The 25,956-nt window shown below is 41.7% G+C and overlaps 1 protein-coding gene across 1 annotated transcript; it reads left to right on the top strand.

Moving 5' to 3' along the window:
- The first annotated feature begins 374 nt into the window (after positions 1-374).
- SLC30A8 (solute carrier family 30 member 8) lies at positions 375-25,329 on the top strand. The gene is made up of 9 exons (XM_030011954.1): positions 375-459; positions 8,582-8,786; positions 12,702-12,840; positions 16,704-16,857; positions 17,372-17,561; positions 17,966-18,071; positions 20,367-20,501; positions 21,546-21,735; positions 24,661-25,329. Exons 1-8 carry the CDS (start codon positions 380-382, stop codon positions 21,689-21,691), a joined length of 1,155 nt encoding a protein of 384 aa, XP_029867814.1. The 5' UTR covers positions 375-379; the 3' UTR covers positions 21,692-21,735; positions 24,661-25,329.
- The last annotated feature ends 627 nt before the right edge of the window (positions 25,330-25,956 follow it).

The raw sequence follows: 25,956 nt of genomic DNA, 5'->3' as shown, positions 1-25,956 counted from the left end.
CACATCGGTGTGCGCACTGCTGGGCTTGACCCAAGCCAGCAAGCAGGAGAGCACGCACCCGCCGCGTGACCAAAGAGCGTATCACAGCATCAAACATGGAGGGGAAAAAAAGAAAAACAGGGAAGGAGGCCCGCAACCTCCAATCTGACACGCTCAGCAAGTTGCTGGTTGGCATGTTAGTGACGCCACCAGCACTGGGAAAGCAGCTTTCTCTCGCAGTGGGTTTATTGAGAAGATTATTAAAACCTTTTCATTTAAAAATATTTGGCAGAGACTTCTGCCTAAGTCGGGAGGATGTTTTTACCCAAATCCGCTTCCAACAGAGAAAAGAGAGTTTAAGGGAGGAAAAAACCCAAGCAAAACCTCACCGACTTTCCTCATGGCTGCCAAAAAGGGTCTTGAAAGAGCTTGCCTTGTGAGTGAGAGGGACACCAAGAAGTACTCCTTGGTCCTAGACAGGTAACACAACTCTCCGTTTCCTTCACTGCCACTGCTTTGTCTTTGAGAGCAATACGAGATCACTGATCTGCCGATGGGCTGCAGAAGTCAAAGTATGGGGAGTTTCATAGTGTGTACAGGGAACATCTTTCACTATTTTCAAAATGTTTTGATTTTTTCCTTCCCAAAATTTCTTATTAAATGTTTGATGCATTTACTAGACAGCAGCCTGATGTGTCTGCATCTGTGATGGATTGAACCAATCTAGTGTTGAAGCAAGTGTCTCCTGCTATGGATTTTATAAGCTTAGTAGATTTATTGTAGGATGCAAAACCTCATGGATTATGCTGCAATTTTAGACTGAATTATACTAGTGCTATTGACACCATGTTTGATTCAAGGCTCTTTCATACTTGAATGTCTAAATTATCTGTTTGGTCAGAAAGAAATGTGCTTCTGTTAAGGACTTGGTCCTGCAAAACTTTATTCATGTGGATAGTCTATCAGACTTGGAGCTGATGTACCTCTGATGTGCCAGAGGTCCTGTAAGTAAATGCTTGCCTGAGTGAGGAAAGCCCCTCTGAAAACATATGATATGCTGTAGCTTGGGTTAAAAAATGAGTATAAATGTCTATTGCAAAATGGTTTTGCAGTTGAACTTATTTTCATTCTTCCTCTTGACTCAGACCAGCAAGTATTTTTAAAAGAAAATAGCTGCTCAGTAACAGCTTAGCACCTCTTGACATTTCCATTATCTCACTGGTTTTCAGTTTATTTATTGCTTGGCTCTCTTAAAACGCGTGGGACAGAAACTTGGCGTAAACACTGTCAGTTCAAATGGAAATCTGTGTCTCCATGTTCTTATACTGGGGTCACTGCCATCATAGTTTAGTCATTTGAGTGTCTGGGTTATTATTTAAATATTATTACGTGGCTCCATAAATATATATGGCACTGCCCAAAATGACTTTTGTGGTAATAATTATATTTTAAAAAGATCCCATATAATTCTGCAATTCATTTTAGTTACTGAAGACTCTCAGAGCTTTTTTGATAGTTTGCAATTTTGTGGGCACAGCTTCAGTGCTTGAGGTCCTTTGGCCCCTTGCCACTTCTGGACACAAGGACATCTCTGGACAAACCCTTTACACGGTGCGGGGAAGGGTGCCCTGAGACAGGGATAGTTGTTAGGCTGCCTCATGAAGAAGCCCTCGTTTTCCCTGGATCACCGGCAACAGGGAACATCCCCAGTGAGAAGAGGGGTGGGGTGCACACTGGGGGCAAGAGTCCTTCGCAGCTGATCCTCCCATCTGAGAGCTGACTCACCTTCTAGAGGGGTTGATTTCTTTCTGATAATTATTTCTCAATTTAGGATTGAAGTTAGTTGGGGTGAATCGCTGCAACAATTGCAATTGTGGGGCTGATTGCTGGAGGTACGTCCAACGGGCCCTGAGCCTGAGGGCCAGTCCCAGGAGGGCTCGGTAGCAGAGGTGCTGAGAGGGCTGAGTTACGGCAGCGGTAACGCAGCTCTCCAGGAGGAGGAAGACTTGTCGTCCGGGCACGTGGCTTTTGTGCCGCACCTCCTCTCAGCTTTTTTTGCCAGGTGAAATTTGATTAACTGCGCGACCTAATTGCTCCATCCCAGCAGTAAGCAGAAACAGGGGCTGAGGGCCGGGCTCTCCCTCCTGTTCGGAAGCGCTGGCAGCTCCGGGGAAGCCCTCGCCCCGCGCCCCCTCGCAGCCCAGCGACCCGGGGTGCCAGCCTGGGGGCCGGAGCCAGCGGGGTGGGGGGCATGCAGCCTGCTGGGCTTGGGCTTGCACAGACCAGCTGCGTGCACAGCTTCAGGTGTCTTAAGCCGATCAGTAGCAATAAGCTCATCTTAGCCTTTGGTATAAATTACCACATTTTTCCGTTCCCTGTGTGTAGGCTTAATGAACAGCTCTAATGCTTTCAGCAGAATTTATTTTGCACATAGATTGCCTATTTCTTTGCTATCCCCCAGGCTCTTTCTGTTTAATAAATGCCATTATTACAATACACAGGGAACAAAACTGTTTTTATCTTAACCACGTGAGTAGGAAGTCTGAAAACAGACCCCTTTCCCTGCACACAAGGCTGTGGGGGAGAGTGTTTTGTACATGCCAGGCCTGTCTGCCGTCACTAGTGGGTTTGGATTCATTGAGGTTTCTCATGCCAAACTTGAAGTGCTTACAAGGGCGTGGGCTTTAACTGAGCTCTCTGAAAACCAGGTCAGCTGTAGGCTGGTAGGGTAATTCAGGTTGGAAGGGACCTCAGGAGGTCTTTGGTCCAACCTCCCCCTCAAAGCAGGGTCAGCCAAAAGTTCAAACAATGTTGCTCAGGGCTTTATCCAGACTAGTCTTGAAAAAAATCTCTCAGGATGGAGACTGCACCACCTCTCCGGGCAATCTGCTCCAATACTGAATTATCCTCACAGTCAATTTTTTTACCTTAAATTCAGTCTGAACCTCTCTTGTTTCAATTTATGACCATTGTCCTCATCCTTCCTCCATGCACAGCAATAAAGCTCCATCTTCCCAGTAGCCTCCTCAAAAATAACTGGCAGGCTGCTGCTAGGTGCTCATGAACTGGTGCTCAGGCTGGACAAGTCCAGTTCCTACAGAAGAAGTGCACCAGCCCTCAAACGTCCTGGTCGCCCTCTGCTGAACCTGTGCCAGTTTATTGATCCTTCCTGTACTGGGGACTCCAAAACTGGACACAATATTCTAGATGTCGTCTCAAAAGTCTGTCCCAGGTGCAGGACTTTGCATTCGTCCTTGTCGAATTTCAGAAGGCTTCTGTTGACCCCTTCCTCCAACCTGCTTATGGCAGCCTTGCCCTCCAATGTATCAGCTGCACCCCCGGGTTGGCATCATCTGCCAACTTGATCAGGGTGCACTCCACCTCCTCCTCCAGGTAACAAAGGAATTACACAGGACTGGTCCAAGGTAAGACACCACTTCTCACCAGCCTCCAGGAAGGGTATGAACCATAATGGTAACAGGTTTTGAAGTCGAGCACTCAGAACCTCCTGCTTTATGCAAAAAGTGTTGTCTGTAAGTCATAGCAAGAGAGCTTCATATAATCTCTCTTTAAACTAGGTTTGAATTAGGTGTCTAAGATAGTTTTCTATGGTCTTTTTACAGTCAATGGTGGTGGTGGGAGAGGATAAATTCTTCAGATGATTAATCATTTGTTATGTTATTTTTTATTTGTTATTACCTATCTAGTGATCTAGATAACCACTTATCAAAGTCTAGGGAATGTCTTGACCAAATTCCTGAAGTTTCCATTAATGAAGACAGGCCAGATGATTTTATTTCTTGCTGACAATAAATTGTGTAATATTCACCAGAAATATTCAATATCCCACTTCATAAATCAGTGGATATGCATCAGATTGTACCAGCTACACTGTGAACTAGATTTTGGCTTGATCCAGCACGGATTTCTGGATTTCTGATTATGTTCTTTATATGTCATTATAGTGGGATTTTGAATACCATCACACAAGTGAAACTCAAGGCTTCTAGTCTCAAGGTTTTTGTCTTTATTTTGTCTCTGAGACAAGAGACAAGAAAAAAAAGGGCGGAGGGGGCAATGCTGAAAGCAGGAAAGATGTGTAAAAACCTTAGGGTTTATCTTCATGTAAAAATTTTTAACACAGGACATTAACGTGACCCATAGTTATTCCTATCTATCAGTGAAGCCCTAGGCTTGTAACTGATTCCTGTCTGCCAGGCTTATACCATAGGCAAAAAGTTTGAAGTGAGCCTGGCAGATGATTTCTTCAGGTGGAGATTGATTTTCTGTAACAAGGGTGTAGGGAATATTTTCTTCTTTTTCTGCCTTCCTGCAGGCAATATGAAAACTCTTATGAGATCAAAGAGTCCTCATCAAATAAAGGCTTTCCACCACTCCTTGTGCTTTGCAGAAGTCAATGCTTGGGAAAACTTTAGGTGTTTCTTGTGACTTCTGAAGGGTTTTAGCTGTGGGCCCTGTGGTTAAGTCTCCTTTGTACTGGCTTGCCAGCTGGTCCCAGGAGCACACAGTATGTTAGGGGACCCAGCAAAACCCATCCCATTGCTTTTGCCCTCTTTGTAGGTGACATTAGGATCCTGTAGAAAGGACTGTATCTGCCCAGTACTGGCCACACACTGTCTCCATTACGCCCACTTCAGTTATGCCCACTTCATCTCAGAAAGAAAATTAGAACCGAGATAGTAGGCGATGTGAAACAGAAAATGAATAACTAGGATACCAGCTCAGAAAATTGATGGTTCAGGGGTATAACAATGATACATAAAATCATGAATGATGTGATGAAGGTAAACAGGGAATGGTCATTCATTATTTCTAACAGTACAAGAACTAATTGAAATATCAGGCAGACAGCTTAAGAGTAACGAAGGATGCATTATTTTTACACAAATCATAATTAAACTGTGGAACCCAACACTTTCAAGTCAGCCAGGTTTGTGGAAGAAAGATCTGTAAAGGGCTATTAGACACAAGCTCTGGTTCAGACACCTCCCAGCCTCCAGATAGCCAGGTTATAAACAGGGTCTTAAATGACTTGGAAATATTCATGATTTGTACATCAGTTGAAATCGGAGTGGTGCCAGCATAAGGGAGGTGACTATGGCTTTGATAAATTTTTCTCTGAGGGCAGTTTCATTATCCTTTCAGGCACCAAAAAATTACTATTTTCCCTTGTGAAGGAGATGATCTCCTGTGGGAAGTGCAGCGATTCCACATTTCCACATTTTGCTCTTTTGACTGGGGATCTCATAATGGTCTAGGAGGACAGCAATTATTCCCATCAGCATGCAGATCAAGGCACCCAACAGATCAAGTGAAAACAAGCAAAAGGAAGTTGTAATCAAAAGCTTTTGCTAATGATTTGTGTGGAATCTGCAATATGTATTAATATTTTCTACTTCCCCCCTTCCAGGCATGACTCAGTAGGAGCCTTTCTGTGACATTCCCCTGACTATCTTTTTTACAAAGGAAAGAGAATTTGAAATGGAGAAAAGATTATTTTTTAATCTGGGAGTCTGCATGCAGTGTGCTGGTGCAGAGATCTGATGCTCAAAGGCTACATCTTGCTCTAACACACTCAAAAGGGGTTTATGGTTTGACAGAGCTGATCTCTGCACGTTAAGCTTTTGATTCACACATTTATAAATCTGTCTCTTAGATTCTTTTAATTAGTGGCAGGTTGCTCTTGGAAGAAAAAAATAATGGTTACGCACAAGAACTGGCAGGAGTCTTCCTAACTCGTCGGGCCAGATGCTGCTCTGTGAGTTCAAAGGGAGCAGCAAATGCTTGCCACCTCTGACAACCAGGCCACTTTTATTTAGGTACCCTTTAGATGGAAAACTGTGACATTTGTGGGTTTACGCTGTCTCTGTTTGCTTTTGCATCTGTTCAACAAGATCTGTGGACAGTGCTTTCCTACCCCTCAGTGGTACTCTGAGGTTTTGTTAGCCGATGGAGAGACTTGAAGATTAAAAAAGGGAGGGGGATCACAAAGCGACCTATTTTGTTAACAGTAAGGAAAGGATTTGGTGGCTCAGAAATCTGCAGGGGTAATTTTGGCATCCCTGCCCTGACAGGCTGTTGAGCTGATCATGACTCATGTCGTTAAGATGATTTTAACGTTCAATGCCAGCTGATGAAAATTGAGTTAAAGGGAAATTAATTTTACATGCAAACTATAGAAAAGCATTGGAAGTTAACTCCGGAGAGGGATCACAAGAAAGAAAAACTTGCATGCCCTGATCTCCAGGGGAGAGTGAGAGAACTACAGTATTTTATTCAGCCATCTGGAAGGAATCAGTCTGTGGTACCTTCTGAGTCTAATTCATCAGGAAAATATTGTACGTAAGTGACACAGTGCACATGAGGAGCCTGATGAATGTAAAACTAAAGGACTGGAGAAGGACTGGCTAGCGGGGACCCTGGCTGCCAGATGGGCAGCCCATTCCCCAGACGGCCCAGCTCCCATGTATTTATTGTTGTGGGGATAATAAAGGAAAACACTGACAAAAGAACTAAGAAAACTCACTGTCTCCAGGCGTCAGGCATTAAATCTGACCAGTTGCTCTTTCACGCAAGCTCCTCACATACAGTCACCTCCACTGAGCAAACAGAGACCACATGCTAACCTGCCTGAGAAACAGGCTGACTCAGGGAACATGTCGCATCCTTGGAACATCTCAATAATATTTACAAAACCAAACCCACACTGATTATCTACAGTTGCAAGGCTTGGCTGCCAAGGTGGGTCAGCTCTTCTCCTTTCACCAGTACCTCCACAGTGCTGATGAACACGAGGGACCAAGCTTAAATTTATCAAAGCCATAGTCACCTCCCTTATGCTGGCACCACTCCGATTTCAACCGATGTACAAATTGTGAATATTTCCAAGTCATTTAAGCTCTGGGGCTGCCTTCGCCTCTTGCCCATCGGTGTGGGGTGCGGGCCTGAGGGGACTTTGGACCCACTGACCAGCTGCAGCCCACACAGGCTGCCCAAAAAGGCAGCTGGAAAAAGCTTGTGATTTCAGTGCATTTTTTTTCTTGACATTGACTACTGCAGATTGTCAGCCACCAGCATGATTTCTTTCTAGTGAGATTTTAGGCATCTTGACACTTTGATAAACAGTGCAGAAACGCTACAGAAAGTCACCAAGATCCATGTACTTCCCGGAGCATGTGTCTCCTTCACGCAACTGAAGAAACAGTTCTTCCTGGTCGCAAAGGAAAGTCCTTAGTCAGAAGGGGGAAAAGAGGCTGGTATTACTGGGGCAGCTAAGCCCAGCCCCACATCATGCCCCCAGGCTAATTTCAGACTTGGAAACAGCAGTGGAGTTTGCTGCGTGCCTGGGTAGGCTTGCGGGCTACAGCCGTGCACACACAGGCCTTAAATAGCTGTAACACATGGTTATGTGCATGTTATGTATGTGCATCTGGGCAGAATTCACCTTTTGATGCCACAGTGCACTCCCACAAGTCTCAGTACACGGCAGGGGATGTTTTACCAACAGGGTTATCACATTTGGAGCAGCTGTGGCAACAAATGTTGTATCTGGAGAGACATAATGGTTTTCAGTCAAGACTCCTGGGACAGGGTTTAGGGTTTAGGGGTTTTTTTTCCATTTAAGCTCATCTCAGTTGAGAGATAATGAGGATGGAACATCCTTGGTTACCAAACCACCTTAGGCCCTCCTCCGGGGGAGTCTCTGGGATGCTGTAGTGAAAGCGCCAGATGTCATGGTCATCCAGGAGCTCCTGCAGTTGCAATGCAATGTGCTCGGCCCCAGACCTCTCTACCCCCATCCCACATTTTCTACGCAGGAGCCCTGAGAAGGACAGCACTGAGGTTTTGTGGCAGAGCAGATCTGGCTCGGAAATCACCCTGTGATGGAGTGATACTCAATGAGCCACTTCTGCTGAACTTCTCGCCTTTCTATGAAATCAGTGGCACAAAGGCGTCAGCATACTATGGAGAATTGATTTCTTTGATTTTTTAAGTGCCTTTGAAAATTTTGGGTTAATATTTTCTATGCTCAGGCCATGCTGGAAAATTGATAGTTTTTGTACATATGTGGAAATTTAAGATAAATAGTTCTGCATGCAAAGAGAGGTGAGAAATATCTTTATTCAATTATATTTGAGAAAAAGAAGATTTTTTTTTTTTTTTCCCAATAGTCTTCCTGACAAAGCTGTTGGGAATAAAAAACTGGGGAGTTTTTGGTAGAATTGTCTCCATGCTATGCTGAATTTTGTCACTATTTGCATGAGGTGTAACTTTTTGAAAATCATATGGTATGCATAAAATGCACAGCCTAGGAAGGTCACCCTATGCTTCATAGACTGCTAAATGATGTAGGAGAGCCCAAAGAGCTAGGAAACACAGCCAGAGCTGTCATTTCATGTGCAGCTCCCCCCACAGAGCCCTGCTTGTGCAAGCAAGCCTCTTCTATGACCTGCTCCGCTGTTCCTAACGCTGCTTTTATCCTTCAAAAGCATTAATTACATAGTTTCTGGGGCTGCAGGGCTAGACGCACATATAACCACGGTTTTTCTTTTTTAACCTTCTGTTTCTTTCAATCCCGAAGGATGAGGTGGCATCAGAAGAATTTAAATGAAGAGAGGCAGCAGCAGGAAGCAGAAGTTACTGAAGCTAATCCAGCGTATCACTGTCACGGCTACTCACAGGCCTATGAGAACAGAAAAAGGGAACAGCACCAAGCCAGGAGGAAGCTCTGTGTAGCATCAGTAATTTGCATCTTCTTCATGATTGCTGAGATTACAGGGGAGTATGTTTGCTCAAAGAGATCTCAGTTTGGTGCCCAGCACAGCCGTATTCATGCCCTTTTGTACGCACTCTGACAGCAGGGACCCACGATGCACTGAGGTGAACCCACCTGGGATAAAATCACTCTCCTTTCTCTCCAGCCTTTAAAAGAATTGTGGGGTTTTTTTAAGTGAAATAATTATCAAAATATTTTTACATATCCATTTAAGGATTGCATCTGGGTAGGAATACAAAGATCAGTTAATGGTCTGAACTGTTCTCCCAGGTCTTTAAGCTCGGCTAAAAGTGGTTAGGATGTCTTAGCATCATGTCACAAAAGGTTTCTAATAAATTGGGTTACATTTTTTTGGAAAAGATTAAAAGATTTTACATGTTTATCCAGGCCAATGAGACCTCGGCACTGATGAAGGCTGCTAGCAGCAGGATCTGATATTAAATGCAACAGTCTTTACAAAATCCAGGGAAATCCAGGGCCAGATTCACCATCTGCTTTTCTTCAGCTAAGTCAATGTATTTATATCAGGGCACGTTTATCTTTTAAACTGGCCTGCTGGTGTGTCTCTGGATCAATGGAAGATTATCCCCCTGTCTAATTAGCTTTCACTTCTGGACCCATCCTACAATATCCAATTTAAGTATTTGGCTTGCTTGTAGAGCATTAGCTTTCATTTTGTCCCACTGATCTGTTCTCCGCATGGCTTCTGTGATATTTATACCCACCTGGCTCTTTAATTTCCCCTCCTCCGCAGTGAGGTGAGGTAAGGTAAGGCATGAGGAATCCCACAGACTTTTGCCACATGTGCCCCAGGGGAGGTAACAAAAATCAGCCAGGAAGGCCTCCGAAACCCAGGTTTTCCCAGTTTCAGCATCTCTGGAGCCCCATGAAAATGAAATAGAAAGGTTTCGTCTTCCCCACAGGTAAGAAGCGGAGGCACTGAAAGAGCCGCTGCATATCTGCCTACTCCCCTGCCTGCCAGACCCAGCAGGGACTTCTCCAACTCTTCCCTCCCACGCGCTTCATCTGCATGAAGCCCCGTTGTTTGTAGGTCACGTGCATTTCCCCCATGAAAACCGGTGCATACCACTAATCTCCATGCAGTAATTTCCAGTGCCAGAAGTAATGCATTATTAACAAAACCATATAATCAGTAGGCTTAAGTTTGGTGAATGCGGCAATGCTAGAGGATAATTGGAAGGACAGATGATATGTTAACTAAATGTTTCATTTTGCTTAATGAATCATACAGCTTTTTTGCAGTGACAGCTTAAGTAACAGGCTTGAAGACCATTTTGCTTCAGACCATTAAACTTTGACAAACCAGTTATTAACTGCAGTTACAGACAGCAGTCTATGGAGATTTTTGTAATTATGAACCATACATTTAATTTTTTTAATCGTTAGGCTAGACTGCCTATGCCTGATGATTGACCATTGCGTGACTGACAATTTCTACTGTTTTGTGGTATACAAAGCTATAAACATCCATTGTGGGTAACAGTAAGTCATAACGGCCTCTTGTTGGGAGTATTGATACAAAGCAAGAAAAGCCTATAACTATTACACAAGCTTTACTATTGAAAATAAAGAATAAGTTCCCCTTCCTTCTCCTCTTAAGGGCAAACAGCTTCCGTGGGCATTATTATGCTAAACAGAAGAAACAAAGCTGCACCACTCTCAAAGAGGTTGAAAAGTTGTGCTTCTTTGAATCCCTAGAATTTTCCTGTGATATTTTTGCTCAAGCCATCTGTGCTGGCCCTTACTGCTCTCCCAAAAGGGGCACTGTTGGCTGAGCCTAGTGCACCAACTGCCTCCGAAAGACAATTATCTTCTCTTCTTCTAATGCAGATCCATCACAGTCTCCATAGGTTTGGAGATATCAGTCAAACTGATGACACCCTGTGTACAACCCTGATATAAAAGCGCTTTCCAACGATTTTTAGTGGCTAAGAACCAAATGTGGATTTCAAAGTACTTTATATCCATTGGGGCACTAGAAAGAGAGACAAAACGCCGCATGTGTCCTCACGTCAAAAAGGAATGTAAAGACTTCACTGGGTTGCTAAGATAAGCAGACCGATATCTCAGAAACTCACCCAAGGCATTAGTTATGCCAGCAATACACAAAATAATAATTTGCCAATATTCTTCAAAGACAGCAGGCTAGAAGCAAGCTTTTGTAATGCTGTCCCACAGAACATGGAAATACAGTATCTGAAATGCAATAGGGTTTTGCAGGCAGCTTGTGCTCTACATATTTGTTTGTTGAAAGATAGCTGATGCCTTGGTTGTTAACATCTGTGCACTGTCAGACAAGCCTGCTTCCCTCTGCTATGCAAAATTGCTTCCAACTTGAGAAACAGCTACCCTGCAAACAGTGAAAGTCTAAGCTGTGTCATGACCAAAAAGTTTATATGCATTTACACCTGCACATGCTCTGGGAAATCCCTCTTCTGTTGAATTTTTCATTTTACTGCAAGGAATGAGATGCACCCAAATTCTGCAGTCATGCTTAATCCCTTTTGGGAAGTAAGTTTCAGGCAGCTGTAAATGGGATGTATAGGGAGGCAACAGAGGAAAATAATATATGCCCTATACGTGCAATATACGTTCTCCTGCGGTGACAAATCATACAGTATTAGGTATTCTAATCTAAATTCTGCATATGGGAGGAAATTAAACAGACAGTCCATCCTGCTGGCATGAAGACTTTCCATCTATAAGGAAACAAGAGATATGTCCCTTCGGCAGTGGTATCTTGTCAAAGATTTGAATGAAGCATTTTACAATGTTTTTCAGGATTCGTTGACTCTCATATGGGTTGTGGTCAGGAGAAACAGGTGAGCTGAAATTAATTAAACAACTGATGAAGGATGGAAATATATTGCCAAATGCAGAAACTAGATGTTTTGGCTCTATTATTTCACATTTCCATTTTTCTACATATCCACTCCAATGAAAAGATTCCCCAACAAGTTGGCAGGACAGCTTCCTGTCTGTGGTCCTTGTCTTCTACAGCCACCAGCAGCTGGGGTAGTTTAAAGCAATCTTTTAGTTTCTTTGGATTTGCCTTTAGCCCTGAGACATGGTTAGAAGAATTTGGCAAATTAATGATATTTGGCTTACTGGGTAAAAGAAATGTGGTTTCAGATAGCCTAAAATGGTTAGGGTTTGGGCTTTTTTTCAGAATTCACATGAAACCAAAACCCCCCAAAGTAAATGACATTCAGACTCATTTTTTCCAGCTCTAGCAGGAAAATTAAATCATGCATTACAGATGCAAAATAGTAGATTAGTCCTGTGAACAGAACATTTTTCTCTATGCTCTCACCAAAATGGTTGGTTATCACAGCTCTTCTACTGGGACCTTTCCTTTTATACTTGTTTTAGTGTTGCCTGTGACAAATAAACAGTTTGTCATCCAGCCATCCAAAACTCAGGAATAACATGCATATTTTCCTATAACAAACAGGAAATTAATCCCATAAGCTAAGTCTCTGAGTTTTTGCACATACATAAAAATATCAGTGATCCATGAAAAGATAGTGGGAGGATACTGGAAATGTGATCCCTAATACTGCTTTTCACGAAGAAATCTGATATTAAAATAGTCACAGTAAAACAGTCCAATAGTAGTATAACCACAGCACTAATGTATCACAGCTCTTATTGTCCTTAGGACTGTCTTTCTCTCGGACAAAGAAATTTAGCTTATTTCTTTCTATTAATTCATACCTTTCACTGCATGAATGAGGTACAAAATGAAACTATCTTTGCAGAAGACTTTTGAGTTGTGTGTATGATCACTGAAAATTGAGTGTCCCCTTTGATTCACAGCAAAGCAGGTCTCAAGTTTGATCTAGTCGACTCAAACTTTTGACCAGAGCCTTGATACGGACATGTGTTTCACACAGGTGGGCAGATTGCCGGGAGCCTGGCGGTGATCACCGATGCGGCACACATCCTGGTGGACCTGACAAGCTTCCTGATCAGCCTCTTCTCACTGTGGCTTGGCTCCAAACCTCCCACCAAACAGTTAACTTTCGGGTGGCACCGAGCAGGTAGCAAATGTGTCACAGTATGAACATGTGGAATGGGAAAGGGAAGTCATCATAGCCAGGGACTGGAAAACTGCTGATGTCCGACAAAGGTGTGCAGATATTTAGAGATAGCGCACTAATGCACTCAAAGCCCCCGGGATACATGACAAATAGAGCAAGCCAGTGAGCTTCAAAGTAGTAAAGAGCACAGTCATCTCTTATCCACAAACATCTCTTTCAGTTCATAATTTAATATAGTTTTGGGCTGGTGCTAGCTTTGGTTGAGATAACAGCAACTTCCCTCAGTGACCCGAGTGTGAGGAGGACCAAGTCCTCAATCTACTATGAAACACAAGTTTCTATAAAAGCAGCAATACCCATAAAAATGAGGGTCTACTCAATTTATAGAATGAGAAAGCAAATAATTAATTAAAAAAAAATTATGTTATTCTTGTAGAAAAGTGAGCTCCTTTAACATTTACCATTTTCTAAATCCTCTCCCTGCATATCTCTTTATCATTGCTGTTTTTTATCAGATGGAAGTACTGGCAGGTTTTTAAAGTTCTCTGTCCTCAACCAAAATCAATATATTTACAGATGACACCTAATACCAAAAGCTTTACAATCAAACACAGGTGCTTTTACAAAAGACAAGACACCAGCAAAATATTAACTTTGAGAAAAATTTTCTGGGTTTGTGTTTCCGTTCAAGATTTAGACACCTAAGTATCAATGTCTACACATACATGAACACATATAAGCACAGGGTCCAAGTTTCTGATACGTTCAACAGAAATCTAGACTCCATTCAGCTACCTAAACATAAAAGTCTAGCGCTACATCCCTAGGGTGTCTGAGACTTACACATGGGAATGGCAGCTATTGCACGAGACCCACAGGAGGCTGCACAGGATGCCAAGCACAAGACCAGGGCATCTCAAATGCCACCAGACACTCCAAGTTAATAAACTAGGATGTGTTCCCAGTCAGTGAATGGAACAGGTTGCTGTGTGAATCACCATTAATTTGATGTCCATTGTCCACAAAGGGAGCTTAGACACTTAGTTCACACTTACATGTAGGCATATTAATTTAGTTGTCTCGGTCTGGAAATGAATCCCGTGCTGGGTGTCTTAGGGCTCAATTTAATTGCTTATATGTAAGTGATTAATGCTGTTTGAAATGCCCTAACATGTTCCACAAAGTCTCCAGCTGCCACTCTGGAAGTCTGTGGGTCATCCATACACTTTGTATCAAGCCATACATGGTAATACCAGTGAATCTCAAATGGCTTTAGACACCTATGCACCTGAACTGAGGACTCACATGATAAATGCTTCAAGGATGTTCAATATGAAGGTCCAGAAGCAGCTTCTGACTCAGGATGTCTGTAGGCCAAGGTTGCTTGTAGCTGCAGATTGTACCGGGGAAGACATATGTCATACTCATCCTATCTTTATATTGCTCCCTAAGCATATTCTACCAGCTTTGCTGGAAACAGTCTGCTGGATGAGGGGGAGGTTTAGTATGACTGAAGCGTGGCTGGAATTATGTAGACAACACACAGCTGAATTTTGCAGCCTTAGCAAACTACTTACCATCAGTTGATCCATAATTACTTTTTTTGTTTATGGTCTCTTAGCCTGGGAAGAAAGGAAAGTGAAAGAGAGACTTCTCTCTTGCTGACGTTGGCAGGTTCAGCCACATCATGTAGCTTCACCCTCAGTCTGTTAGATTTTTTAGGTTTTTTGTCATTGCAGTGCAGAACTTCAAACCCAATCTTTTATTACCTTTTTATGCTGGTAGCAAAGAGAGCCTTGCATCGAATGTCAGTGGCTATTTAATTGCATTCCATGATAGTTATGCTGCTTCTTGCTTCTTTTCCCAGATATATTTCCAGTTTAATATGCAGGTGGGTGCCTTAATAGAGTAGCTGAGGGCAGTCAGGTGGGTGGCAGAATCACTGTGCACTGACTACCAAGGTCTTGCAGCTGCAGCCCTCCATGACACTGGAAGCTGTTTTTTCAGTGCTTCGCTCAGACTGATAGATAGGGTTTGTCACACAAAGACTGTGTACAACAGGGCTTAGGTTTAGCAGAAGCCATTTGAATGCCTCCTGTCCTCTAAGCCAGAACCAGGCAGCAGAACCAGTCGAGACAGCAGTTCAATGCAATCCCTTGGGTGTGCAGCTTACTTTCAGCACCATGGCTTGAAGCACAATATTGAATGAGACTGATAGTGTGAGCCAGACCTACTGCCAGGTAGGAAAGCTCTCTTCAACCTCAATTTCTTTATCATCTCTGGTATGATTCAGAGATTCCCAAACAACCCTACACTATTGTTTGCTGCACCTTGTTAGTGCTCGTGGTTCTGAAGAAACGTAACCGAGAACATCTTGAGTTAAACATTTAGGACTACTGAACTGGTCTGTAAGCTTAGCTAAACTTTTGCTAAGATATGACATTGAAAAGTAATATGCATTTTCACCTATGTAGGTAAAGATGACCTCTTACATATTCCATTGTGGAGTATGCGCACACATGCATGCAGATATTCATACAGGTGTTCAGAAAAGCTGTTGGCTCCTTTCACGCCAATGATAGCATAGCCATCAACACATTCAGCTGGGCCAAGCTTGCAGGATTTCAACCTGTAACTTGCAGAAAATACAAACACCAGGTATGCTTTATGTTAGCTTCTCTCTATCTACTTTTAAGCAAAACTAGATTTCCCTGACAGTGCACTTCCATTTGTTATTTGTCAGCTTTACATAAAATGTTTATTTTGATAGGCATCTGAAGCCTGGACTGCTGCAAAAGCTGTGACCCTCATAAAAATATATTCAAAATCATATGTTAAGTTTCATCTGCTTTCATGGACTGACAGTGGAGGTCTGTGCAAGTGCTTTGCTCTTTCTGGCTATCTACCGCCTTTCACTTTACTGTGAGCTTTCATTTTCCTTGGTATTGTCTCAGTTGTGCTCATAAAGTGCCACATTTACCCAGTCAAGTCACATGGCAATTACTAGTCCCACATCCTATTAAAAGTATGCTGCACGTTCATACAAACGTCCTCGGACCTCTCCTATGGCAATGCAATAAAAGGTGGCCTTGGGGACTGGATTTATTTGAGCCCAGCTCAGAGCCAATAGAGACAAAATTAAATTTTGCTGCCCCAGGAAAAAATAACTTCTTTCGTCCTCATCACTGCTGGTGGCACAAAAATGATTTTGTGGCATTGGCAGGATGAGTCCCAGGAGAGAGGAAGGAGAGGTTTTGCTGGCAGGACCTCGCTGGGGGCTGTCACTGCCTTTCTGAAGTGTGAAGGGATAAGAGGTGTGCAGGAGCAAGGGAGGCTATTGGAGGGGATTATGTCTGCCAGTGGGTTTGGGTGAGCTGTGCCTCTCTCCTTCCCTCCAACCTGTGCTCCTGTGACCAAGATAATCTTGTTGGGGAAAGAGGGCTGGTTCCTGGGGTCTTCACACCATACTGGCAGAGTCAGGCAATTACATAAGATGTAAAAGAATTGCTCTTTTATGCTCTCTTCCCATTACAGCTCCTTTTGCTCCTCCCCAAAATCCCCAAATGATCTTTTCCATCTCTCCAATTTCTCCAAATGCCGCATGAACTCAACACTGGAAAGTAGGAGCAGGTAGAACAGGGTCAGGCCACCACACGCAGAGGGCTGCCCTGGGCAGCCACTGGATTTGCTATGGCCAGAAAGGGGTTTGGCCCATTCTTTGTGAGCATGAAGGCTGCCAACACACAAGAAGTAAATCTCCTGGCTATAAAGCTCACAAACCTGGAACTATTACCATCAGTCTCTTAAAATTTCTTGCATTTCTGTTATGACTCCTGTTAAAATCAGATTGTTTTAATTCCTAGAAATTCTGGGAGCTTTGATGTCTATGGTAATCATTTGGATGGTGACTGGTGTGTTGACATATTTGGCTAGCATGAGGCTGCTACACCCCGATTATGATATTGATGCTACAGTGATGCTCATTACCTCTGCTTGTGCCGTGCTCGCCAACATCCTGTAAGTTACGTTGGTTTCCTCTCCATATAAATTTTGAACCTTGAACCTGCTGCTATATTTCAATAAAAAATGATAGAGATATTGGCCTCAAAAATATTGTGTTTATGAGTTTCATGAGGATATGGAAAGGGGTAGAGAAAAGAGATCCTGCTTCTCATTGAAGGTTGCAGTTGCTCTCTTCCTTTCTGTCAGCTGCCACACTGGGAAGGGAAATTATGAATGCACAAACTGCAGGAAAAGATTAATTTCCATCTCACTTTTTATCAAATGTCAGAATATTCAAGAACTCTATAGAAAATGAGGCCTCATTAATTCCCCTGTTCACAGACTTTCTTGTTTGTGTAAAAAACACTGAATCACCTGGGAATTATCTGCTTATCCACTCTTTTTAACCTAATTTGCCTGATTTTACTGTTCAGCATTCAGAAGTGAAAGAATTGATGACATGTGTGACATCACTGCTTTCAGAGATGCAGTAACCCTGCTGATATTTGCAGCTTTACGTCTCTTGCAGATTAAGCCTGATCCTGCACCAGACTGGCCACGAGCACAGCCATGGGGCACAAGCCAGGGAACATGTGTCGGCCCCTCCAGAAAAGGCAGCTCTGAGCAATGCCAGTCTGCGGGCAGCCTTTGTGCACGCCATCGGAGATCTGTTCCAGAGTATTAGTGTGCTAATTAGCGCACTTATCATCTTCTTTAAGGTTAGTTTTATTAGTTCACTTGCCTTCCTTGCAATTAAGGATAACAGTTATTTTCATAGCATTGTGACACTAGGTACTATGTAAATATTTTCTCTGTCTTAATGATATACATTGTAATTTAGTGAAAGACAATTATACTTATTCTTGGGAATTGAAATGGCTGTTGAACGTGCAACACTTGCTTCTTGGTGTTTCAATTGCAAGGAGGATACTTTGGTGTCTCTCCCTTTCTTCATCTGTAGCACCTTCATTCCCTGTGCTGAGGCTCCCTAACTGGCAAAGGAGGCCAGCACTCATTCTGTACTAGATGAATGGAATATATTATTCTTTGAGATTAACTAATTAAAAATGGCAATAACCAACAATAATGAAATTAACAAAGTGATGTGTTCATATTTTTCTAGCCAGAATACAAAATAGCTGACCCAATCTGCACATTTGTGTTTTCCATCTTTGTTTTGGCAACCACCATCACCATTTTAAGGGATATTTTGATTGTGTTAATGGAAGGTAGGACCTGATTCCAGAATCAATACAGTTATATTTTGGGTTTTTTCTCTCTTTTTTCTCCATAATGCTTATACTCGCTGACAAAAGTATAATAGCACACTTCTGTATCAGTTTCCAATATTCTTATAATTCTGATCATACTTTAAACCTAATTACAATTTTAATCAAAACTGTTTCCCCCCACTGCACCAGAAGCTTTATACATATGCCAGTTTTCATAAAAATCTGTGTACTGGTGTTTTGCTAATGAACTCCCAATGTGTTCCTAAAAATGAGTTGCTTTTGTATGTTGTATGTGTAACATTGCTTTTTATCACCCCTTTGGCGTATGAGATGTCTACTCACCTTGTTCATTGTGTAATTCTTTTACCCATGTGAAATTCAAGTCTTTGCCAAAAAAAACCCAAAGAAAAAGATTGTGCTTTGAACTGTGTCTGTGAAATAGGCTGAGTGCAAGAGGCAGAAGTTTAAAAGATTTTTAGTTATGCCAGTCCAGAAAAGCAAGCTGATGGAGCTTTCCAGTCACGTTCAGGTGCAAGGGAGTAGACAATTCTCAACACATCAGCAGCAAGAAGGACTAGGCTTAGCAATATTTAATCCTGTCAGCTATGGGGCTGAACATTTGATTTGCAAGGCCAAATGACTTGAGCAGTCATAGATGCATGGTTTTGCTTTCCTTACACTGAATAATATAATGCAACCTCTTTCTCAGCTATGAAGACATAAGAATTAAAGGGAAAAGTAGCTCTAACGGTGTAGGTTTTGAATTGATAAAATTTACTTTGTGACTGTCTGCATGGCTATTTACTTCTCTCTCTCACTTTGCACCTACTTCTATTTCAAGAAAGAAAATTTCCAATATTGTTTTACAGTAAAGCTTCATTCTGGGGTTGGTTTGCTTTCAGTGATTGTGAGGTAGAGATACATTTGTGTAGAAGTGTACCTAGACAGAATGCGGCATCTGGCTGTATCTTGGCTGCCAGAAAATAAGAAGATCTCTTGATCTTTTTTTTTACTGAAAAAAAATCAAACTACCAGGAAGGCCTGGCAGCCCCTGACACTCGGAGCTCTCTTTCTCAGAGCAGTGATTCCCAGCTTCCATAAGCAGTGCTGACATGCCAAAATTGGCAATGTTCTGATCCCCTCTGCTGCAAGCCCTTTTACACTGTCCTTCTGGGGAGGTCTCTAAAGCCAGTTTCCTACCTCCTAATACCATATACTGCCCAGAATTTTCTAAAGAGAAATTGGATGTTTGAGCTGGTATGGGAGGTGGCTATTGCCCTGTGCATCCAGTCTGTCCCGGGGTGCCAGCCCGACAGCCCCTGCAACCGACTGTGTCATGCAGGCACTGACTGTCCATGGTTTTCTCTAAAGAGCATGTGCATGTCAGTGTCATATTCTACTAAGTCGGTACTCCATATAGCATATCATTCCTGTAATAAACAGATAGGTCAAAGCATACAACACTGAGGTCATTAATGATTACAAATAATTATCAGACAAAATTAACCAATACTGTGCTTATCATTATTATACTTCATAACTGGTGGCATTAAAAATATTTTTCAGTTTACTGATCCAAGTGAAGCATGCTGACCATAGCTGTTCACGTGGGCATAGAGTGGTTTGCATTTCCAAACTGCCAAGTCTCACTTCAGGGAAGATCTGTAGTTAAATTCCTTGGTCAAATCTGGATTTACATTAAAATCTGAATTTCATGTTGCAACTCACCCCATCACAATTGCCCTCACCCTGAACGAGGGTCATCACCATCATCATCTTTTGTGAGAAGGCTCATCTAGGAAAACAGTCACTGATGTACTCGATAACTAGACCTGGGATCTAATTTCATCAAATATTCCTGAGTCAAACCATTTTAATCTTTATGTTTGTCTTTCCCTCTCTACTAAACAGACGCTTCTCTATTGTGTAAATGTATTGAGGACAGAATCCCTCAGAGGTGTTCAGGTGATGCCATAAAATCTGCACTCACAAAAGATGTTGGTGCAAAACTAGGACATGATCTGGCTAAATAGCTCACTTCCCTATGTAAACTGGACTCTCAGAGTATCTCCTAAGACATGCATGAGTCTCATTCTTCTGTGGAGAAGTATAAAATAAGGGATAGGATTAAATTTCAGTGAACTCTGAAATAGACAGGTTTTCCAAAGCATTGAATATTTTTATAAAATTTATACATCTAACTGAACAAAGGTTCACGATACATTTTTCCTCTGATAATCATCATTCTTATCTCTTCAAAATATTTTTTTCCCATCAATTTCTCCTTTTAAGGAATATCAAAAGGATTTGCTTATGATGCAGTGAAAGCGAGAATTTTAGCAGTTGAGAAAGTGGAGTCTGTTCACAACCTTCATCTTTGGTCTCTGACAATGAATCAAACTATTCTATCTGCTCATGTTGCCACAGGTCAGTAAATTTCTGCAAACAGGGAGTAAGTATTCAGCTGCTGCCTAGTAAAGGTCAGTCTCTCCTGATTGGGATACAACTGACTGTATATTTGTTGCTTGTTAAAACAAATGTCATCATTTTGTTGGAAAAATAACAACAACAACAACAACAACAAAAGCTCTCATATCCTCCTCCCAGAAATCTTGCCAAAACAACAGGGACCTCTGTTTAGCCCAAAACTTGAAAACTGCAGAGGTTGTGGAGCAAGGAAGTAAACTAAAAGATATTTTAAATAAATTAGAAGAATTAGACCCAGGCTGGATTTTTCTCACAATATTAAATAGAATTTGGAGTGGATTTGTCAAACTTGAAAACTCTTGTTCCCTGTGAGAAAAACTTACAGGGCAAATCTGCATTCCTGATGCATCTCTAGCTGTAAAACAATCTTTAAAGCATAGCTTGGAGTGTAGAGGTAACTCTACAGTGTGTAGAGGTATCTTGGAGTGCAGGGGAACAGTTCATCTTTAAAAATATATTTTTAAATGTAGTCCTTATCCCTGTTGACAAACTGTCCACTACCGAGATCAATTTTCTTGTTTATCTGTTTGCTTTGTACATGTTAAGATTTATGTAAGAAAAAAATTCCACCTGTGTTTGGCCAAGAACGGGTTCAGAGGCGAAGTCCTCCATGGAGTCCTCGCTTCCCCAAAAGAGTGGGTCTATCAGCCACCAGAATCACTTGGCACTGTTGCTACTCCCTGACTGGATGAACTAATCTTTATTAAGTATTCCTGCTTTCCTCCAGCCTTCTGCCAAACCGAATTTCTTTGGTGATTACTCTTAGCTCAGCTCTTGCCAAAATTGCATATTCCGACCACATTTGAATGAACAAACTTTTGCTGACATGCAGGTTCCTGAAAGGAGGATAAGAAGGACAAAAAACACTTCTCCAAACAAACTTCTTGTTAGAAGTTTGTGAATAGTTTCTGTCAGTAAACACTTACTGTTCTTTGAAGTATTATATTATATGCATTTTGGTTATTTTCTGCTTGCTATCTATAGCAGATGCAGTGGACAGCCAGAAGATTTTGAGAGATATTACCCAAGCCCTGTTTGAGCACTACAGCTTCCACTCCATCACCATTCAGATTGAATCAGGAGAGGATCAGAAACGAGACTGCTTCTTCTGTCAAGAGCCCAGGGATTAAAGGGAACAGTTTGCTATGCAAAATAACGATCACCCCTCTTACAGGTCAATGGAGGCTGTATGTGCTGGTTGTATGTGACTGATTAACAACAAATGGTAATTAACTGAACTAAAAAGCCCTGCCACTGCAAGCAGTGCAGGGACCTTTATTTGTTGGTAACATCTACCAGGAGAGAACATGTATTAGGCCCATCCATCAGCTAGATTACCTGTCCATCAGTGGCTACTTTCAATTACAAGAGAAAGTATCTAAATTATTCTTGACTAGAGCAACAGATTGGCACTAAAGCAACATTTAAGAATGCCTGTTTGTAATCACAGGTAACAAAAAACTAATCAACCTTCAAATTACCAGCAGACCAATTATCACAAAATGTAATGAAATGTAAGTTTCGTGTTAGCAAAGCTCAACACTTACTGAGGATAAAAGAGAAAATTTAAATTAGCACATGGGATGAAGAGATCTGGGAAAGAAAGAGATGGTGGCATGTTCTTTCCCTGCCTTTTGGCAGACACTCCTCCTCCTGCATAGTAAGGGAAGTATCAGATGTGCACCATATTCTGCAGTGTGGATCACAAGAGGATTCACTCCATTCACATTTGGCAAATAGCTTTTTGTTTTTTAGCTAGCCCTATCTATTTTTCAGCTAGCCCTCAGCCAAACTCTTTTCTGCCAGACATGGGCAGTATTTTCTACTATCAAGACAACCCATAACTTGTATTGCATTACATCATGATATGTTGTGATGGAACATTTGTAGTGGATTTTTGGGTGTCTGTGTCACAAGTTACCACTGGGTCGTGACAGTAAAACAGACCAGGTGCTTCTAGAAAAGGAAAAAATAATTAGGACAAGAAAAGACTGTGGGCCATTGTGAACATCACATCTAGTGTCCTTCATGGTATGGCCTGTGGGGAGTTACACAGTAATGCTACATCCCTGAAGTTATATCAGATAATTAAAAAACCCTTTGGCATATCACACAGCCATTCAGTGTACTGGGAAGGGACGTGCCTCCCCTTCAGTCAGCTAATTCTCAGATTCCTTAACAGGATGTGTTAAATCTTCCTCTTCTGCATACCTGGCAATGGTTACTGCAGAACTGGGAGCAAAGAGTCAGGTTTCGCTGCAGTGCCTCTGTTTTTGTCCAATCAACTGAATTAAACTCTCACCTGTTAGCAAAAACAAGGGTTGCACTTCAAAATGCATGCTCAACTGCTTCTTCACAAAACAACTTCAATTCTGCCCTTGGCCATTATAGTGCAGCTTCACTTTCCATGCAGAACTAGACGTAATGTTTTCCCACTTCACAATCCTCACTCCCACAGCTATAGGGCTCATTTTATTAACAGGTTTGTTAGAACAGAATAAAGTATGCAATACCGAGTGGTACTGCGTTTCTAGGCTGACAGCTGGAAAGAGCATTGTGTTATTAAGGTATAAAAAGGCCTTGCTATTTAGAGAATTCAGTTTTATTTGCAATAGGTTCACATTAGTTTTCTACTTTATCATCCTAAGGAGATTAGATTTTATTATTAGGGGCTTTTGGTTATGGATAATACATAACTATGTGATGATAGATTGATGTATTAAGCTTGCACTTGTTATCTAGTAGGGGTAACAAGAAATTATTCTGCTTTGTGGAGGCATCCCAGAAGATCTTAGTCAGGTAACCTCCCACTGAAATCAGATAAGGTATTAAAACACAACACGCGCTAAGAAATTCATGAGTATCTCATTATTTACTGGCTTGAAAGAACTGAGAACATAGCAGTGGTATTCAGTACAGTGATAAAGACAATTCTTGCCCTTTACAGCTGAAACTCCAGAAGATAAGACACATAAATCAAAGTACAGTAAGAAACCCTAAATGAAGAAATTCACTTGTATTTTGGCCAGTTTCTCTGCTGGTATAATTTTGCATAGTTGCCTCCTACCAAAGACAATTCAGCTGTGCTTGTTAAGTAATCTGAGCATCTTTGTCATTAGTTGGGGAGGACAAGTTAATAGTGTTGTCTTCATATGAAAAAAAAGTCTTTCAAAATATTTTGAATAAGATGAGGACACAGACCTGGATATAATAGGGAATTTTGAGGAACAGTTCTATGGTCAAGGACAATGTAAAAGATGATGAGTGGGTGACAGAAGCATCCCTATAGGACACAGGTTCAGTTCTGAGATTTAGGCTGAGGTGGAGATAAAGACCAGAATTTTAAGACCAAGTGTTGATCTTGGAAAAAAATATAAACAGACAAGTGACATGATCTACCAAGAAAGCTACACTAAGTAGCAGAGCTGTGGAAAGCTGGATGGAAGCAACACAAGAGGGGCTGGAAAAAAGAAGATTCAGCAGCCAGGACCAAGACTGATGAGGCTATTGTGCAAATGAATTGAAAGGATGGGGAGGTCTTTCATTATGTTTTGGAAAAAGGAGCAGTGAAATATAGAGACATGAGGAAAGAAGGAGGTAATCCAAAATAATGATCCTTAATGAAAGAGAGTGGGGGAAAGTTGTAAAAAAGAAGGTTTAAGAAGGAATTGAGGTAGCAGCTACCAGCCACAAAGAATCCAGATGATCCATCAGACTCTCAGAATGGTAGCCTGGGTATGTGAGTAGTAAAGGGCAGGGCAGGAATGGGGAGGAAGAAGAGAAATTTGGGTTTGTTAGCAGCAGTAGACCTTGTATTTCACGTGAAAGAATTTAACCACGTATCTTTAGCAAAAGCTAGAGACAGTGCAATTGTCTCTACTTCCTGTGGTGGCATTTACTCTAGCAGACCACTGTAGCAAAAGTAATGCAATGGCTTATGAAAACGTAAGGAAATTTTACCTAAATATAATAGATTGAAGATGAATTTAGAGCAAATATTTACCTGTTGTTATGAATATTGATATAAGGAGCTGAATCTTTAATGCTCCCGGTATGTATATGAATGTAAAATGTATATTTGTTCTTCATTCCTGTCTAGTCTGATCCTCAGGGATATTATCTTGGTACAAGGTTGTTTTCTGAATACTGTCTGACTGGCTGGGGAAGATTTTTGCAGAAATGCTACTGCGATGCACAGAGGTCAGGGCTGAGAACTTCAGAGACAATTTCTAGACTTCTCTGCTTTTATTAACTTTACATCCTTTTGATTGTCTGCAGAATAACTATAAGAAAATTAACAAAAAATTGCTATCTCTAAATTATTCTTGGAACTACTGTGAAACAGAAAAGTGTTTGTCACATAAATTATCTGTTTTCCATGTCTGACTGTTTTTTGGTGGAGTTCAGTTCACATGGGCAAGTACCTGGCTTTACTGGCTAACACTGAAATTTTATGTACATAAGTATATTAATCTTCCTTTAAATTTTAATGTAGTCATTTTGCAGCTTGTAAATTATAACATTCTCTGTTCCCCAAAAAGCACTCTTTCACTTTTCACAACCAAAATCTAACACATTGAGCAGATCCTGAGGATAAGGTGTTTGTAGAAGCTCAAGGCTTTTTGGAGTAGAAACCATGAAATGGGCAAGCAAAGCTAAACTTTCCTCATTCAGCACTGACAAAGGGCCTAAGTGCCAATATTATGCTGAGATGATGTCATGGTTTAACCCCAGCCAGCAACTAAGCACCTCACTGCCACTCACTCACTCACTCCTCTCCCTGTCCCCTGCTGGGATGGGGAGGAGAATCAAAAACAAGTAAAACTGGAGGGTTGAGATAAGAACGGTTTAATAATTGAAATAACTGACACACAGACAAAATAATAAAACATAATAACAACAATAATAATAATAATAATAATAATAATAATAATAATGAAAAGGAAGATAAAAAGAGAGTGAAACATAACCCAAGAAAGACAAGTGATGCACAATGCAATTGCTCACCACCTGCTGACCGATGCTCAGCCAGTCCCGGAGCGGTTATCTGCCCCTCCTGGCCAACTCCCCCCAGTTTATATACCAGACATGACATCATATGATATGGAATATTCCTTTGGCCAGTTTGGGTCAGTTGTTCTGGCTGTGCCCCCCACCAACTTCTTGTGCCCCTCCAGCCTTCTTGCTGGCTGGGCATGAGAAGCTGAAAAATCCTTGACTTAGGCTAAACATTACTTAGCAACAACTGAAAATATCAGTGTGTTATCAACATTCCTCTCATACTAAATCCAAAACACAACATTATACCAGCTACTAGGAAGAAAATCAACTCTGCCCCAGCTGAAACCAGGACAGATGACCATCAAAAATGACAGAAATATTTATAATTATCCAA

This window comes from Aquila chrysaetos, chromosome 4 (genome assembly GCF_900496995.4).
Source record: "Aquila chrysaetos chrysaetos chromosome 4, bAquChr1.4, whole genome shotgun sequence".
NCBI lineage: Eukaryota > Metazoa > Chordata > Aves > Accipitriformes > Accipitridae > Aquila > Aquila chrysaetos.
This window is presented reverse-complemented; position numbering and strand designations above follow the sequence as displayed.